This window comes from Mirounga angustirostris, unplaced genomic scaffold, assembly GCF_029215605.1.
Source record: "Mirounga angustirostris isolate CCGP_5_RB_7025 unplaced genomic scaffold, mMirAng1.0.hap1 SCAF_4, whole genome shotgun sequence".
Taxonomy (NCBI): domain Eukaryota; kingdom Metazoa; phylum Chordata; class Mammalia; order Carnivora; family Phocidae; genus Mirounga; species Mirounga angustirostris.
In genome coordinates, this window is record NW_026991712.1 from 182,617,811 (window position 1) to 182,635,600 (window position 17,790).

A 17,790-nucleotide genomic window follows, 5' to 3' on the forward strand; every position below is an offset into this window, starting at 1 on the left:
CCCAGGGGACCTGAGACCCAGCGCGCCCCCGCACCAGCCTGCAAAGCTCCCCACGCTGGTCTCTTCCCCTTGCCGGGTTTCCCTTCCTGCTCACACATCCAGTCTGCACACAGACACGTTCGTCCTCTCCCTCCCGACTTGTCCTGGTGCCAGTGTTCCAGGACCCAAGCCTTGGTTCTCACCGACTACTCATTCCCGGGCCTCCTCGCCTCCTGCTTTCTCTGTCACCCTCACGCTGACAACTCCCAAATGTGCGTCTCGGGCCCCACCTGTCCCCTTGAATCCAGCAGCCTCGGCAGCTATATAGTCGGGTGGAAAAGTCGGGGTCTCCACGTGAACGTGACTGGAACCAAATCCTTCACTGAGCACCGCCAGCCACCCCCACCCCATTCTCCCAGTCTTCTTCATTTTAGGCAATTGCAACGCGTTCTTTATGCTCAGGCACGCATCCCAAGGTACCTCTCTCCCCGACTGCATGCAGTGGCTCAGCAAATCTGTTAGCTCTGACGTTAGAATATCCTCAATCTGACCACATCTCCTGCCTTCACTGCTCCTACCTGGGTCCCAGCTGCCACCCTCCTCTGGGGACATTGGGCAACAATTTCCTATTTTGTCTCCCTTCCTCCACTAGTCCCCCATCCACACCCCCAACAGGCTGTTTTTCACCCAGTAGTCAGAATGGTCTTTTGAAAACACAAATAGGACCATGTGACTCATCTTCCCCAAAGCCTTCACTGGCTTCCTATTTCACACTAATGAGAGTTACCTAAGCCTTAAACCACCTGGCTTTTAGTTACTTGCTGCCGCCAAGGCTCTCGTGTTCTCCCTTTACCCAGACGGGCCTCCCTGCTATCTTTGGGACCGACAGAGGACACTGCTGCCCAAGGGCCTAGCTTCTCTGCCTCCTTGCCCAGGCTTTGCACGCATATGCATTCCCTCATATTCAAGTGTCTGCTCAAAAGTTCTCCGCCAACACAGGCCTTCCCTGACGACAAGATCTAGAGGGATGCCTCCCTCCCACCCATCCCTTCCATTCACCTGCTGTTTGCTCGGTCACTGACCACTTGACGTTAGACATTCCCCATTCGTGACATAAAGGTCTTTCCTCATGGGGACGGGAATGCTGGGGTGCGTTGTTTGCTGCTGAGTTCTCACACCCCGGGCGCGGGCATGGGGTGGGCGCTCAGATGGGCACTGACCCAATCACTGCCCTTTACCTGAATGCTGCTTCTTCCTCCCTTCTGTCTCCCCCCAGACAACCAGGATGGTGGTCCCTGTTCATGCTCTGTTCATAATGGGAACTTGTTAAGTGAAGCACAGGGTGAATGATTCAACCTCTCTGCCCAGAAAAACCACACCACCACTGGAGAGTCACTGGTAGGTATCTAAGGAGAGGCTTCGGGAGAACCCAGACGACACTCAGGAGGAAAGCATTTTCAAAGAAACAGCACGAAGAAATAGCACCTGGCTTTATAATAACCCTACTCTGAATGATCAGAAAAGCCACAGGTCACACCACAGTAGTATCTTTGCAAGTCAAGAAATCTTGTGTAACTACCTTTCAAAGGATGCAAGAATAAATGCACGTCAAGAGCCTTCTGATGCACTGGTTGTACCTTTATTATGTTTACCTCGTTCACTAGGAGTTCCGTGATGCAAGGTTACCATACACAGTTAGATAATGTCCGCATTGCACATCTAAGGCTATACAGCAAAAGAACCAGAATTAGTACAAATACAAGAACTATATTTACATTCTGTATACTCAAGCTCCAACATCAGATAATATTTACATAATAAAACATGAAAATGAAAATCTGAAATTAATAATGTACATTGTTGCTAATGAGCTCAACTCCTTGCTGGGGAGAGATCAGTTTGCAAAGTCTTGGTTCAGAAAGGCCACACGTGCTCCACGGGTTCCGTGGCAGCACACGCGGATGGTGAGAAGAGACCCGAAATCCCGACGGGTGGCCCCTTGCACACGAGAAGGCCGATGGAGGCCTCAGGCGAGCTGATGCCAGAATGTGCAGCCTGGAAAAAGGGAACTTGAAGACATGAAGACAACACGCAACAGCCAGGGTTTGGCAAGAGACCAACCTCAGCTCGGACTTCCTGAGCACAGCTTTTAACATGAAATTTGCATCAACTCTCATTCTTTCCTTTAAATGATCAGAGGCTTTCTTAAGATTCATGGGGGCTCAAATCCGGATTTCATAAATGGCCTTTTGAACAACCGCAGATAATCTCTCAGCTGACATTGCCATTCCCTACGGAAGCACCATCAGTACATCCCTGCTACACGGTCATGGTTTGGCCGCACACTGGGGTGAGTCGTTACTGGCCATGGTGGACAGTGCAGTGCCCACGAGTCAGAGTCCTCTTGCAAATACATTCAGCAAACCTTCTGAAAGCTGCAGCAGAATTAGTGTCTTCTTTTTAAGGAGCAGGTTAACATCACATTTTAGAAAGGGAACCCAAAGCAAAAACGAAGGACCCAAGTCAGAGAGACAGACAAGCCCTGACCCCGTCCTGGAGGACCCGAGTGGACGCAGCGTGAGGAAATGGCGCGTACCGGAACTGCTACGCCCTAGATCATCCGTTCTTTCCCAGTCCAATGTGCAATTAATTACAGTGTATAAATATACAAATACCTTACAAAATTAAATATCCCTGTAAACCACAACAAGCAGCAGGCAATACAGTCTTTGCTTTGAAATGTGCCAGGAGAAGTCATTTTATTTTTAGATCCCTGAAGATCTTTCCCAATGATTTAACTTATTCCTTCATCTTAAAAGAGCTGAAAAAACCCACTGAAAATATGAGTAGCTATAGAAGTTCAATGGTAGCTGAACGGGGAAATAAAAATGTAAAACAAGAGTGGTTTCTTAGCCAGGAAAAATCATTTTCCTTCCCCTCACAGTGATGGCGCAAGTGTTTTAACGATGTGCTAGGACTGGAGTGCCCACCCGGCTGCCAGCAGCTGCCCCTCCCCGCAACCCTGGCTGTGTGCGCGGCTGGTCGGCCCTGCACAGCCTGGCCCGAGAGCTGGCTGACTCCCAGGCAGGCGCAGAGGTGAGGAGGCTGTGGGCACTGGTTTGGTGTGGGCTGTGAGGTCCTGTTTTGCTTTGGCAGGAGAAAGGAGGGTGGGGAAGGAGGGGAGGACATGATTACTTTTAACTAGCACTCATTTCTTCTTAATTTGTGTAAGAGCTTTTTCTTTCTTTTTGTTTTTTGCTTGTTTAAAGGAGTGCTTTAGGGAAAAAAAAACATAAAAATACCCTCAAAAGGTAGTTTCCTTAAATACCAGTATTAATATTATATTAATATCAAATATCAATTTTTCTGCCACCATGGCTTCAGCTAAATCCTCATAAATAGTTCCTGCCATAAAAGCTCTCTCAGCTTCGAAAGTGGGGATGGATCTGTCCAGAAGGGGAACATTAATCCTGAAACTGTTCCAACTATAATCTGGATATGGGCCGCTAGAGGAAAAGGGGGAACCAATAAGGGCTGTCCTCAGACTTTCGGTGGAAAGCACACCTGCCAGAGACCCCTGCCAGACGCGGATGTCCTGCTTCCTCAGGGGGCCCTCTCCCCCCGGGTGTTACCAACAGTCCAGTTCTACCTGTCCTAATCTCTGACACCTCCAAAGCAAAGACTTTCCAAGCCAGTTCTGAGTGAGAAGAAAAATCAAATGCCATTTCAGTGTATCACATGATGTGACTCCCCCTCAGCCCTCCCCACCTCCCTCTGTCACGGACATGGGTCCCTCTGTCAGACTTCGTGACAAACAGCAGCGGCACCCGTGACTTCATTCTACAACGTAACCTTCGAATTTCATCTTCATTTCCCCTGAAATCAGATTTCATTCCAGTCCAGGAGCGGTCTCTAAGCACCAACAGATCCTGGATTTGAGTCTACACCAGAAGGGCATATTGTGTCCATTAGACAACTAAGGAACCTCTAACTACATTAAAAACCTCAAGTACTGCTTAGAAAACAAACAACATCACAGTTAATGACCTATGTTTTAAGGAGAGGAAGGAAGTTAAAAAAAACTACTGTAGAGTTTTTATTGATCACTTTCCAGCTAAGGTCACAGCCTGGGATTTCTAGCCTGTCTTTTAAGCTCTCCACGATTCATGTTTCCTCCTCTTTGCAGGGCAACTCTACTGAGGCCAGGAGACCTGTTCTTAGCGATGAGCCCAACCAGAAAGTCAGAAGCAAGGGTCTGCTGACACGTGCCTGCCCAGCTCTATTCCACAGCGTGCACCAGCCCCTGCCCTATGCTGCCTGAAGCAGAAAATCAGCCGGTCCCCACCACCTGAGAGGCAGCAACTTCAAGGCTGGAGACCCTCAGTCTCCGCGAGGTGGGAGAGGGCAGATACTTTTCTGAATGCCTGAGGGATGGTCAAACACAGATGTGCGTGAGGGAGGTAAAGGATGGTACAAAACACCCCAGGTCAGATGGCAAAGCAGCTGAATTAACCTGCAGGCCTTCTTTTCCCCAGGCCATTCCTGTAAAACTTACTGGCAGCTGAAAGAAAGAGTATCTTCTTCCATGATGGCGTCTGGAGGCGGATGACCCTGTTCTGTCAGAGAAGGAGACTGTCAGCAGTGAGCTTCCTCCTTTCTCCTCTGGCAGTTTTTCCACTCCCGTGAAGATAACCAAGGAGAGGGAAGGCGGAGGCAGCAGTAAGCCACTGGGGCCAGGACTCAGGTGCGCCTCTTCTCTGCCCCCAGGTGTCCTTTTGGTTTTTTGTTTTTTTTTTAGTGGTGGAAGGGGATTGGTTTTAATCCCGGGATCCAGAAAGCAAAGACTGCCTAGTCTGCTTATTTATGATTATAGAGGGAGAAGCATTACTGAAAGTATTTTCAGTTTGACAAGGATCATTGGAAATGACCACTGGATTCAGAGGGAGACTTCCAAGTCTATACTTGAGAGTTACATTTCTTTGATCAAAGGGAGCTACACCCATCACAAGGTCACTACTCAGCATTCCCATAATTATAATGACAACAACGACCATCAAGTTCATTAGCAGAAGTGAGTCACTCCCCCCTTGTGGGACGTTTGTGTATGACATTGTACTAATTCCGAACTGTACCATCACTAATGCCAAGAAGAGAAATGAGAAACTGAGAGAAAAGCAGTTCACAGGAGCACTGCTGTGAGGAGCTATCCTCATCCTGCTGTCAGCCCGCCGTCATGACCCACTGTCAAGCCCCACGGTCCCCTCAAATCCACGGGCAGTATCCTCGGCCCCTCCCTTCTTACAAGGTCAGCAGCAGCCACTGTTCCAGGCCCGCTAAGAAGTCCTCCCTTCTCTCTTCCACTAAAAGAAAACCGTATAACTACGTTCTAAATAAGCTCCATTTCCAGAGAATACACCTGTGCCATTTCTAAGCTCCCCACAACCTTCTCCCTGAATGGAAAATGCAGGGATTAGCAATGGCAAAGAGATGGAAAGGGAAAAGGTAAGTTTTTTCCTTTTAGGTTCTAAAAAAAGCCAGATGTTTCCTCCCGTAGTCTCTAAGCCACCCCCCCCACCCAAAATTGAAGTGATATCACAAAGAGAGAAAAGGAAAAGCATTATGTTGTCTTAAAAACAGACAAAGATATCCAAAGACAGCAGTACAAGACATCACAGGGGGTCATAATGGGGACCTATCATACAAAAGGAAGCCAAAGACACAAAAAAATAATTTGGAGATTCACTGGATCCCCTCTGGGTTGTTGTTGTTTGTTTTTCTCCCTTGTTAGGCCACATGCTGCTACCAAGATTCTCAGCACAGGGAAAAAGAGAAGGGTACAGAGCAACGGAGACGGGGACCAGGAGAGCTAGCAGGAGTGTTGACAGGAGGGAAAGCAGTTACCCCACAGGCTTACACACGAGAGGGGCCATCAAGAATCACAGAGAGAAGTAAGAGGCAACACTTTCTTTATCTCTCGAAGGCAAGTGAGGATGCTCAGCAGGGTCACTTAGTACTTCGGTTCGCTGGGGCATCTGCGAGAGAGTTTTGACCTACAGGTGACAGAGGAAGAGGATGGATTAGAAAGCTGGATCCAGATGTCTCTCCTCTCACAGGTCTCTCTCCTCTACAGTTCCCTCCTTGGGCTTCTTCTTCCCCTCCAGCACTCAAGTCTCAGGTCTCTAGGCTCCCTGAATAAGCAGGCTAAGCTGCGGGGGCCCCTGGGACACAAGCCCCTCACAGGATCAGAGGCTGGATCACAGGGTGGAATACTGGGAGACCATGAAGGTTTTCACCACCTTCCCCTGACTCAGTCAAAAAAAAAAAAAAAAAAAAAATCTTAAAAAACAAAATCAAAGCAGGACATTAACTGGGTGCAAATGTGACCAGGTTCCCTTAGCCATTCAGGACACCAGGTGACACCTTATGAGAAGCGGAGGCCTCATCACCACCTTACAATCACACTTATGCTGCTGTCCTCCCTCCCTCTATAGTCAACGTACTTTTTGGGAACAAGACTTCCTTCTCGATTTACATTGACCAGAAGCCTAGGAGAAGAAGGAAACACGAGGACAACTTCTTACCGTATTGTGCCAGCAAGGAGTGGGTTAAAGGCATATAACCAGTCGTTCATGTCTTTGTCATTGAGAGCCTGTAAAAGGACCCCACGATGCTTTGTGCATACAGCAAAGATGTTCGGTGTCTGAAAGAGACACAGGGAGACAGGAGGTTGTGATGGCTGCTGACAACGGGGACGACCCTGCCATATTCCCAGGGCACACAGAACCTCATACTGAAGGTTCAGGGAGACCAGACACATAGGAGAGATGCCACACTACACAACAGAGTTCAGAACTCAGAAGGAAAGGGGGCAGGCGGCAATTAGTAGCCAAAAGAGCAGGACTGACCTTCACCATGGCCTGCTGGTCCTCGCTATATTCCACCTGTGCTGTGGACAGGTTAATGATGCCACGCTCCACTGGGTCTTTGTCGCTGTTATAGATAAAGACATAAGGGCGACGGACCACAACAAAATGTTTAGCCCAGTTGCTGTAAAGTGGCTCCTTGAAATGCAGGTATCCTTTCTTAGAGACCACGGAGCTAAAAAGGGCAGTACAAGAGAGGTTAGTTTCTCACAAAAAGAAAGTGATCACGGCCTGAGGAACATGAAAATATGTCTCATCCTAGGCCCTAGGATGAACAAAACAGGCAAAAGATCTGTTTGGCTGAGAATCTTCTCTGCTGAAGTTACACAGCAACAGAACACAAAGTACGGCCCCCACAGCATACTGTGGTGTGGTGGAGATGCCTGATAGGACACAAGTGTGGCAGGAACCCAGCCTGGCTCTTTATCCCAGATTCCACTGATATTAGACAATAATATTCACCTCAAGTACAAGAGTGGAGAGTAAATTACTGTGATTTGTCTTTTATACCTGGCATCTTTGGTCAATACAATACTCACCCTGGTCTAATTTCTTCCATATCTGGAACAAGATTGAGAAATTCATTTTTTCCTGCTCGGGCCAAATAAGGTGTTTCCACAGTTGGGACAATCTGAAACTGTTCAAATTCTGGGCAGGGACTAGAGGCCCGGGAATTGGCTTCTGGGGTCCTTTAAAAGAGAAAGGTTAGGGGTAATAGGAGCTTCAGCAAGGTCAATGCATAATGTGTACAACCCTCTCACCAGGAGGAACAAGCTCTCCCCTTAAGAACAGGGGCCTTGCAAACATCAGTTTCAGAGAGCTAAGACAAGCTGGTGTCAGAAAGTTAATTCCAACTTCAACTGGGGTCATCCTTTAGAAGTTACAAAAGTCATCAAGGCCCACAGTCCCTCTTCCGACTCTGAAGCCCTCTGAACAGAAGCGTCTGGGGCATGAACTCCATTCCCTTACATGTTTCTATTTCGTTTCAAGGCCACAACTAGGGCAGTGATTCTCAAAGTGTAATCCCTGACCAGCAGCATCAACTTCGCCTGGAAACTTGTTAGAAATTCAAATTCTTGGGCTCCAACCCAGACCTACGGAGTCAGAAACGATGGGTGGAGTTCAGCCACCTGTACTTTTAACAAGCCTCCCAGGTGACGCTGGTGTGCACTGACCTCTGAGAACCACGGCCACAGGGGGCTGGCAGAGAAAGCAAACGAGTGGGAAGAAGCTGGCTTCTGGAACGACCGCCGACTGAGAGCGGTCGGGACCATGACATGAGCAGGAGCTCCTATGCTCTGCACCATGGGTTACCGTAGAGCAGCTCAGCCTGATGAATTGTATCCCATCAACTCTAAAAAGCCCATCTTTTAATACTTCACCATTTCTCAAGTTGGGATGCATCGTACAATTGATGACACATTTTGGTTGGCAGTGTTTTTTTCTTTTGTAGTGGCACATAAAATAATGTTATGGTTGATGACATCGCAAATTAATTCAATTACCTGGTTGTGTTATTTTCTCAGCCACACTCAACTGTCGCCGTGTTGGTACAGTAAGACAGACAGCTGGACGATACCCAGGTGGGTTCTGACAGGTGAGCACAACGAATGGAGACGGGCCAGGGAGTGTGATGGTGAGTCACAAACAAGTGATTACAGTGATGAATTCATGGGATCTAGACTACATTTGTCTCTATTATTCTTACCAATATGTTTTATTGTGCCATTAAATATATTTTCCAAACTAGTTTTAAACTGTTTTCCCCAAGATGGGACTTGGTCTGTCTGGTATGACTGGGGAACCAAAAAGGAGTGGGAATGGAAGGCCAAAATGAGCAGGAGAGGGATTCAGAAGAGGAACCAAGGGTTTTCTTATAGAAAGTTGGTGAGACATGGTGTTAGAAGGTACAGGAGCATCTCCCTGGGACTGTGATACCCAGAAAAGGCTCCCACATACTTCTGAGTGCTGCCAAGACGGATGGTCCTGCCCTCAGCAGAGAACCACTGAGCTAGAGGAAGGCTGGTGTTTCTCTGGTTCTTAGGCTAGCTTCTCTCAGTGAAGTCTGGGTACTTGCAGCTTCTTTTTTTTTGAATGTATGTATGTATTGTAATCATTACCACCAACGTGGGGCTTGAACTCAAGACCCTGAGATCAAGAGTTGCATGTTCCACCAACTGAGCCAGCCAGGCGCCTCTTTTAATTATGATTATGATTATGATTATTATTATTATTTTTAAGATTTTTATTTATTTATTCATGAGAGACAGAGAGAGAGAGAGGCAGAGGGAGAAGCAGGCTCCCAAGGAGCAGAAAGCCCGATGCGGGACTCGATCCCAGGACCCTGGGATCATGACCTGAGCCGAAGGCAGACGCTTAACCATCTGAGCCACCCAGGCACCCTGATTATTATTTTTTTTTTAAGTAAACTAGGGTACTTACTTCTGATCCAGAGAGTTGCTCCTAGCCTCTACCAGAGAAGGGCAGGTGGAGGAGGGAGTGAGGGTCGCACTGCTGAAACTGGACACAGAGGGATCCCGTCCGATAGGAGAGATATCAGACAACTGGAGGCAAACAGGAGACAGCCAGTGAGATGCAGCTGAAAACCCAAAATACCTCTGCAACGAGGAGCTTTGACACCCAGTGACCTCACATTCGTGTATCTGCTGCTGTAGGTTATTCAAGAAAACGACTTATAAATACTTTATGACCTGAATGTCACATTAGGAATCATTTACAAAAGAGGCAAGGCTGGCTTTTTATTTTGTGACACTCCTGCATTAATTAAATGAACCTATCTCTATGAGCCCAGTATTTAGAACAACAGGCACTATTCTAAGAATATGGCAGAAGCCCTGCCCTCCTGGAGCTTACGCTGTAAGTGGAGAAGGCAGACAACAAACAAATCAACAAACACTTTGCAAAGTGTCAGGTAGTCCTATGATCCAGTAATTCTACTACTGGGTATTTACCCAAAGAAAATGAAAATACTAACTCAAAAAGACATATGCACACCTATGTTCACTGCAGCATTATCTACAATAGCTAAGATATGAAAGCAACTCAAGTGTCCATTGATAAGATGAATGAATAAAGAAGATGATCTATATATACAATGGAATATCATTCAGCCATAAAAAGGAATGAGACCTTGCCATTTGTGACAAGATGGATGGACCCAGAGGGTATTACACTAAGTGAAATATGACCAAGAAAGACAAATACCGTATGATTTTACTTACACATGTGGAACCTAAAAAACAGAAACAAAACCAAGCAAAAAACCAGACTTTTAAATACAGAAAACAAACTGAGGGGAGACCAGTGGGGGGATGGGGGAAACAGATGAAGGGGATGAAGAAGTACAGACTTCAAGTTATAAAATAAGTAAGTCACGGAGATGAAAAGTCCAGCATCGGGAATACAGTCAATAATACTGTAATAACGTCGTGCAGTGACAGATGGGGACAATACTTATCGTGTGGTGAGCCCTGGGTGATGTACAGAACTGTTCAATCACTGTGTTGTATGCCTGGAGCTAATTTAACACCGTGTGTCAACTACATGTCAATAACACAAAGCATCAGGTAGTGGGAAGGGCTACAGCAAAAACTAAAGCAGGGAGAGAGGTCAGACAGCTTCAGAGAGCTGCTGCCTTTACAGAGGGGGCTAAGGAGTTCATTTTTGAGCTGAAAAATGGACAAGAAAAGGGCGCCAATCGTGGGCACTTCTGGAGGAAGACTATCCCGGGGAAAGGGACAGCAAGGCTGCCAAGGCCACCTAGGCAGCTGGAGTCTGAGGATCAGCAAAAAAATGTCACAATGACTAAAACTGCATGAGCACTGCAGAGGTTCTTTAAAGTGCTCACCTCACTCTTTGTTGAAGGTGATAACATTTAATGCCACCACGAACCTCAGGACTTCTGGTGTCCTGTCACACAGTGACATACCAGCCCCTACAGAATCTCCTCCAAGGGATTCGGGGAAAAGCCAAAATGTTTCCCATCTGATAACACTCTAAGAGACACAGGGGGATGCCTTTATCTGCAGAAGTCAGTGTTCTGCCTCTGAGAAATTAAATAAATACAAGAGCAGATATGCCCTGCATCCTCAGACCCAAAGCTACACCCATCTGAAACCACCTCAAAGCAGGGAGCCTGGGACGGGAAATCTGAGCTGCTCACCTTACAGTCGCTGATGCTGCCGTGCACCTGGCTGAACTCCCGGTTGAAGGTGTGAGTGAGAAGTTGCAGGCACTAGGGAAGAGAGAGGAAAGTGTGAGTTTCAATGGTTAAATGAAGCCCTGGATGCAAGGCAGGAAGAGAAAACAATAGGCTAACACCCACAGGGGAGCTCAGGTGCTGCCACAACAACTCTAGAATTAAGTAAGAATTTAGCAAGGGAAGCCTGGAGTATGCCTAACGGAGACAAATTAAGTGGATAAAAGGGCCAGTCTCAAGACGACGAAAGCAAATAGCTGCCAACACCACAGCTGAGAAGTGCTTAAGAACACAACAGTGCCCCTTCCGATTTGTCCTGGTACTAAAAGTCATGGACACTTCTGGATGGACCTATTTTTCTAAACTGACTAGAAGACCGTTTGGTTATTGAAACAACACGACACAGAAGCCCTCTCACCTCTATATTCCATTGTGGGCCAGTTGTCCAGACACCATATGCCCGAGTGTCATCCTCAGCAACCCCTCTGCCCTCTCCCACCCCATCTGGGCAACAAGGAGTGCCGACTCTACCTCCCCAAAGTCTCTTCTGTGCCGACTCTTCCTCTTCTCCCTGCAGCCTCCCGCCTCAGCTGAGACCCACACCATCTCTCATCTGGAGCACCGCAATAAAGAGCTCTTTGGGCCTCTAGGCTCTGTCACCCTAAACCCACCCTCTTTCTTGCTGCCACAGCAATCTTCCTAAAACACAAACACCTGTTTAAAATATTTCCACATCACCCCCAGGACATTCTCCATGCTAGTCCAATCCCCAGATCCCGCAAGATCTGGTCCTGCCCCAAGTCTCTGACTCCATGCCCTGCCCCTCCCCACGGTCCCCATGTGATTCCCTAGCACTGAACGTGTAGCCTACGAGGCTCCCCCTCTGGTGCAGCCTTCCAAGCTCAGCTCAGCAGCACCGGCCCGTGGAGGCCTCTCCTCGGGCTCCCCCAGACTCCAGACACACACCTCTATTATATGCTTGTCACCGAGTCACCTGTGAGTTCAGTAAGGATAGAAATGGAGTCTTATTTATTTCTACCTTCACAGCTAGTGCAGGCCTTGAAACAGAGGCCCTCAAAGGAAGATGAAAACGAAAAATCCAACAAGCTCACAGGAGTCTCACGGTGGGAAAATGCTCGGCAACGAGGAAGGGATTCACACCTTGGTAGCCAGCTCCTTCTCTCGATCCACCAGGCTTTCAATGTCTGTCGAGTCGTAGCCGCTGCTCTCACTGGGGGTGATGGCGCTTTCAAAGGTGGTGGTAGAGATCTGAGAGGAGATGCTGGTGGAGGTGCTGAGGGTCCCACTGCTGAGGCTGGGGGACGAGTCACTCAGGGATTTGGGGATGCTGTCACCAAGTCTCTCACGCAGCAGCAGGAAGTGGCGAGTTTTTTCCACCTAAGAAGATCAACACAAATGCCTCAGCAAACATAAAGCTTGTTAAGATTCTTTTTTAAAAGATTTATTTGTTTGAGAAACGAGTGCGAGTGTTCACATGTGCGAGTGTGTGCACATGTGAACAAGGTAGGGAGGGGCAGAGGGAGACTGAAAGGGACAAAGAATCTTTAGCAGACTCCCCGCTAAGCAAGGAGCCTGACATGGGGCTCGATCTCATGACCCCAGGATCATGACCTGAGTCGACAATAAGAGTCGGACACTTAACTGACTGAGCCACCCAGGCACTCAAAGCTCGTAATCTTAATAAGCAAAATATGCCTCCATCATAACTGAAAGCTGAAAAGCCAAGATCACACAGAGAAGGTGAGTGTGACTGACACTTTGGGAGTCGTGCTCCAGAGTTCATCTGAGCGTCTCCTGCCCTTGGATACCTCGTGAAGGAGCTCCAGCTTCTCTAACTCCCACTGGTGCTCCAGGATGAGACTGTCCCCGCGGGGCCGCCAGCCTGCTAAGTTCTCTTCTCCCCGCACATAGGCCACAGACGTATCCAAGATTTTTCTTCTCCTCCTCTGCATGCCTGAGACAAGAGGAAATAATTTTTTTTCAGAGAAAAACCTGGTTGCATTTTTAGCTCAAAACAAACTAGTAATTCATATACATGGCAAACCAACACAGTCACGATACAAGGGATTTTGATTATTAATAAAAATTCATCCCTTTTCCCTCAAAGCAATTCTCTGAACTTCTTTTAAAACAGAGTTTTACATTCTTTGATAACAATGAAGACTACAATGCAACTTTAGAAAATGCCCAAATTATTGTGTTAAGTGAAAATATAGAAAGACTGACTAGTCTGTACCCTATGGTTCCAAATATATAAAAATACACCCATATGAAAAAAGTAAGAAAGGACCACCTCTCCACCCCCAACCACACCCCACATTCAGGAGCTTAATTGGGACTGCAGATGACAAACAGCTTCAGCCCCATCATTTTCCATTAATTTTAAAAAATGTTATACTGTTTTTACATATCAAAGACACAAATTAATGTTAAGTAAGAAAATTTCTCAAGGATGTATCCGGACACTATAATTAGCTGCTATTGAGACTTGGATTCATACTCAAAATTCTTACTTTAATCTAAATCTTACCTGTGGGACCTGACCTTCTTCTGTATATGTTCTCTAAAATGAATGACCAAACTCACCTTAATCAAATGTTTTTTAAAAACCCTGACTTTTGTCCACGTTGCAGCTTATAAACATAGAACTACAAAGGGCTGCTTAAGGCCACCAAGCTAGAGGAACAGCAGCAGGCCAGAGAGACATCAAAAAGGACACAGCACAGATTCAATTTAATAATTTGTCTCCCTAGAGCACAGGAACTTCGAATTCTAGCTTGACAGCACCTATTAAGTTACGTTTTGCCAAGATATCTTTGGTGCTAACGTGGAAAGGGAAACGGTTATGAAGTTTGCCAAGCCAAATTCATTCTAATAGACCCAAATTTTGTTATAATATATTGCAACCTCGTGACATTTTGTTCAATACAATTTTTATAACTGTTTTTGCAGGTCACAAACCAAATAGTGTTGTAACTCAGAAAAAGGTAACTCTCATCACCACCAAAAAACTGGCTTATAAAATAAATATACCTGGTTTCTAAAAAATTTTCTATCTATCCTACATGGGTAGGATAGATTTTTGACATAATATACTCCAAACACAGGCAAAGATAACTATCACCTCCCCAATCCATACGGGCTTACCTGGACTACCCGTGTCTGCCATTTTGCATAAACTGAGTTCATAAATTCCAGTGACTCGATTGCTATTCGAATTAAAACAAACAACTGTTTAGCTTCTTACAGCACAAAAACAGGAAAATCTCAATTCCTTCTACTTAAAACACGGTCTCCTGTGTAGGGACTACAGCCCACCCTCAAATATAATTACAGACATTTCTTATTTCTTTTCTTATTCTGAACTTAAGAAGTATATTTTTCCTAGAAGGAGTTTGTTTTCATCCCAATCTTTTGAATTACTTCAACAGGAGGACTAAAATTGAACGATAAACTCAAAAGTTTATAATACAAATATAAAAAATAAAGATCTGCCTTACCACAAGAGAAGAGATGAGGGGGAAAGTCTGACTAGAATGAAACGATGAGCATCAAATCTGGGGCATGTGATTAGGAAGGGTACTGGACCTTCCACGTATTAGTAACACTTATTAGTTAGGCTGGATAGTGAGGCACGGTAATCCCTGTATTAGTCTTGACGTATTTTGATATACCTTAAATAGGAATAAATCTTTAAAAGAAGAAAATCCCAGTGGTAATCAGAATTAATGACATCTGAAAGAACATTTAGTCCCTGCAAAATTGTTCTGCGAGTGCTCACAATGTAATACTCCTTCCTTCCTTCACACACTCATGTGTCCATCAGTATTGCAGTAAATGCCAACACTCTGAAGTTACTGCACTCCTGGTATCAGGTTGTAAGCCAACCCTGAAGCAGCAGGCGAGGGACACCGAGGGCTCAGCTGCTTCTGTAGGGGGCAAACGAGCTGGAAGCTACATTTGTCTCAGAAACTTACGAGTCTGGTGACTTTGAGTAGCCGCTGCCGAAGAGGCTGCGCAGAGAGCGTGGAGGCGAGATCTTGGCATCCCGGGAGTAGAAGACCATGCACACGTCCTTGGTGATGACCGCCGGCTGGATGCAATGATCCAACTGAAAGCACAAATGAGTGGGCTCCACTTAAATGCAGACAGAGCGTCTGTGGCAGGACTCTGTGCACTAGCTTAGTTGGAAAGCTGGTGGGGGCTGGAAGATTTATTTCAGCTCTACCAATTACTTCAATAGCAGCTCGGCAGATAATGTGTGCAAGACTAGGTCGTAGTCCTTGCAGCTGCTTTCTTTTCCCCAATTTTTAAAAAACTTTCTTCTGAAATAATGGCTAATAGTTATTATGTATTATGTGCCAAGCACTGTTCGAATGCTTTTGTATCTGACCTCTCTACACCTTTCTGAGGTAAATGCCATCATGACTACTCCTGTTTAAGAGATGAGGGAATTGAGGCACAGAGAGAGCCCCTGTGGAAGGACGTGCTGGCAGTAAGTGGCAGCACCGGAATCTGAACTCAGACAGGCTGGTTCCAGGGTCTGTGCCGTTGATCACTACTAGGCTCTGCCCACAGCCACAAAAACAAGAGGTGAAGTTTTCTTTAAATTGTATCTTCTTTGAAGAAGGCAATTAGGTTACTAAAACTGAAGTTATAATAGAAGCCATATGACTTTAAGTTTATTTATTATTTTTTTTTAGTAATCTCTACACCCACTATGGGGCTTGAACTCACGACCCCAAGATCAAGAGTCGCACGCTCTTCTGACCGAGCTGGCCAGGCGCCCGGTCGTAGGATTTTTGTGATTACGTAGAGATGAGGAACAGAAGCGAATACAATCAGAACAGTAGCCAACAGTTGACAAAAAATGCAGTCGAATCTTTCCTCCTCATTTCTTGTGGTAATCTGCCCACTGTTCAGGGCTAGCCATTCACGGCGATTTAGGTTCAAAGTCTCCTCACCTCTAGGTACGCTGACAAGGTCATATAGATCTTTTCCCCATAGGGCGTCACTCGGTTCAAAAGAAGAGAGTTATGGAGAGAGCTGTCCCACACGGCCTCGAAACGGTAGAAGGTCCTGAGGTCAGAAAGGCAAGAAGGAGTCATCCAGAAGAAGTGAAGTCACCTTAGTCCAGGTTCTCTGTCAGTAACACTACCGAATCCTACACCAACAAACACTTGGAATATACTGAGATCATTTAATGACACGGTGGTGCCTTTATCCCCTAGAAGGAAAAGATAGGCCCCCAGTCTCTCGCCCCACCCACCATCCAGGAGCACTTAGCTATGCTTTTTTTTTTTCTGGACAAGCCTGCTTCTCTGCCTATAAACATAAAAACAGATCAATCAAAGAGATTAAGATTGCCTGTGGACAGAAACTAAAGGAAGAAAGCCTAAGTAAGCGCCTCCGCAGTCAACAAATAGGGCAGGAAGCAAATCCTCAGGAGCCTGCAATCCTATCTTCACATCCCAGTCCAGTTCCGCTGTGCCTTCGAAATGTCACAAACACCTGGGAGGCCTGACAGAGAAAACAGGCAGAATAATTTAAGTACAGAGAGTCTAATTTTAAATAAAAGAACAGGAGGCTATTCTTAGCTGATGTTTAAGTAAAAGAATGATTTTAATACCAAAGCTGGCTAACTACTATTTGTTACTTTTCAAAAAAAATCCACATGAAAAGCAATCTTCCGCTTCAGTAACAACTAGAAGCTTGACTTAATAAGCACCCAGAAACAGTTTTTTAAGTTGTTCTAATATCTTCCTTTTCTCCTACTGGTAAAGCCCCACAGACCTGACCTGACATCCGTTCTGCCAGTTCTGCAGCATCGTCCGAAGCACCGCACTGAGTTACAGCCCAGCTCCCAGCTCTGCCCGCAGTGCCCTCCACCCCCACTCCGGCCCCATGACAAGTGTCTACTCTGCACAGTGCACGTTCCATCACCACTGGCTCACACCCAGTTCAGCGAGAAAGACTTTCTGCACACTTTGCTTCCTTCTACGTTCCTCCTTGCTCCTTCCCAATAGTAACCTTGCTATTGCTGTCTTTTCTAGATTTCCTATAACAAATAACTTCCCTAAATCAGATGAAGAGAGATAGGAGAAAGACTTCCTTCACTACTGAACCAGGATTTTTTTTCTACCCCAAAAGAAGAAAATAGATGAGACAAGCAGCTCTGACAGCAGAAAGAGAAATGTTTAAAAATAAACAACCTATTTCTCACAGACTCAGCTTCCCAAATAGCTGAACTGGTCTCTACTACCTCACAGGATAAAACCAAGAAAACAGTGGATAATTATGCAAAGCTACAGAGCAGCAAACCTTCAAGCTTCTGAAAGAGAGGACAGACAAGGAGAAGAGAAGACCCAGGCTGAGATTTCATATGAAAGGAGGGGGAGTAACACCCTAATTTGTAATCTAGCAGAAGAAAAGCTGAAGGTGCATAAAAATAAAATGGACAAGAGTTTAGTAAATGGGATGAGAAAAGAAGCGCTCTACCAATCACTTAAGAAGCTGTATGTGAAATTGTACACGCATCAGGAAAAGCCAGGGCACAAGATAAGGTGCTGCTCTATCCTAGGTCTGCATGGGGAAAAACTACTAAATTAAAACAGTAGTCTAAGCAACATAAGACATAAAGCATTCTGA

The 17,790-nt window shown here is 46.0% G+C and overlaps 1 protein-coding gene across 6 annotated transcripts in view; it reads right to left on the reverse strand.

Annotated features, from left to right (window-relative positions):
• Positions 1 to 1,596: 1,596 nt before the first annotated feature.
• KIF1B (kinesin family member 1B) overlaps positions 1,597 to 17,790 on the reverse strand; it is a 142,535-nt gene continuing 126,341 nt past the window's right edge. For all 6 annotated transcript variants that reach the window (XM_045898724.3, XM_045898727.3, XM_045898728.3 and 3 more), the window contains 11 exons: positions 16,107 to 16,221; positions 15,120 to 15,253; positions 14,290 to 14,351; positions 12,951 to 13,096; positions 12,283 to 12,519; positions 11,086 to 11,157; positions 9,345 to 9,466; positions 7,442 to 7,591; positions 6,885 to 7,077; positions 6,561 to 6,679; positions 1,597 to 6,029 (listed from right to left, as the gene is read on the reverse strand). In XM_045898724.3, the coding sequence (XP_045754680.2) occupies positions 5,987 to 6,029; positions 6,561 to 6,679; positions 6,885 to 7,077; positions 7,442 to 7,591; positions 9,345 to 9,466; positions 11,086 to 11,157; positions 12,283 to 12,519; positions 12,951 to 13,096; positions 14,290 to 14,351; positions 15,120 to 15,253; positions 16,107 to 16,221 (1,393 nt within the window). In that variant the 3' untranslated portion in view covers positions 1,597 to 5,986. The remainder of the gene's footprint in view (positions 6,030 to 6,560; positions 6,680 to 6,884; positions 7,078 to 7,441; positions 7,592 to 9,344; positions 9,467 to 11,085; positions 11,158 to 12,282; positions 12,520 to 12,950; positions 13,097 to 14,289; positions 14,352 to 15,119; positions 15,254 to 16,106; positions 16,222 to 17,790) is intronic.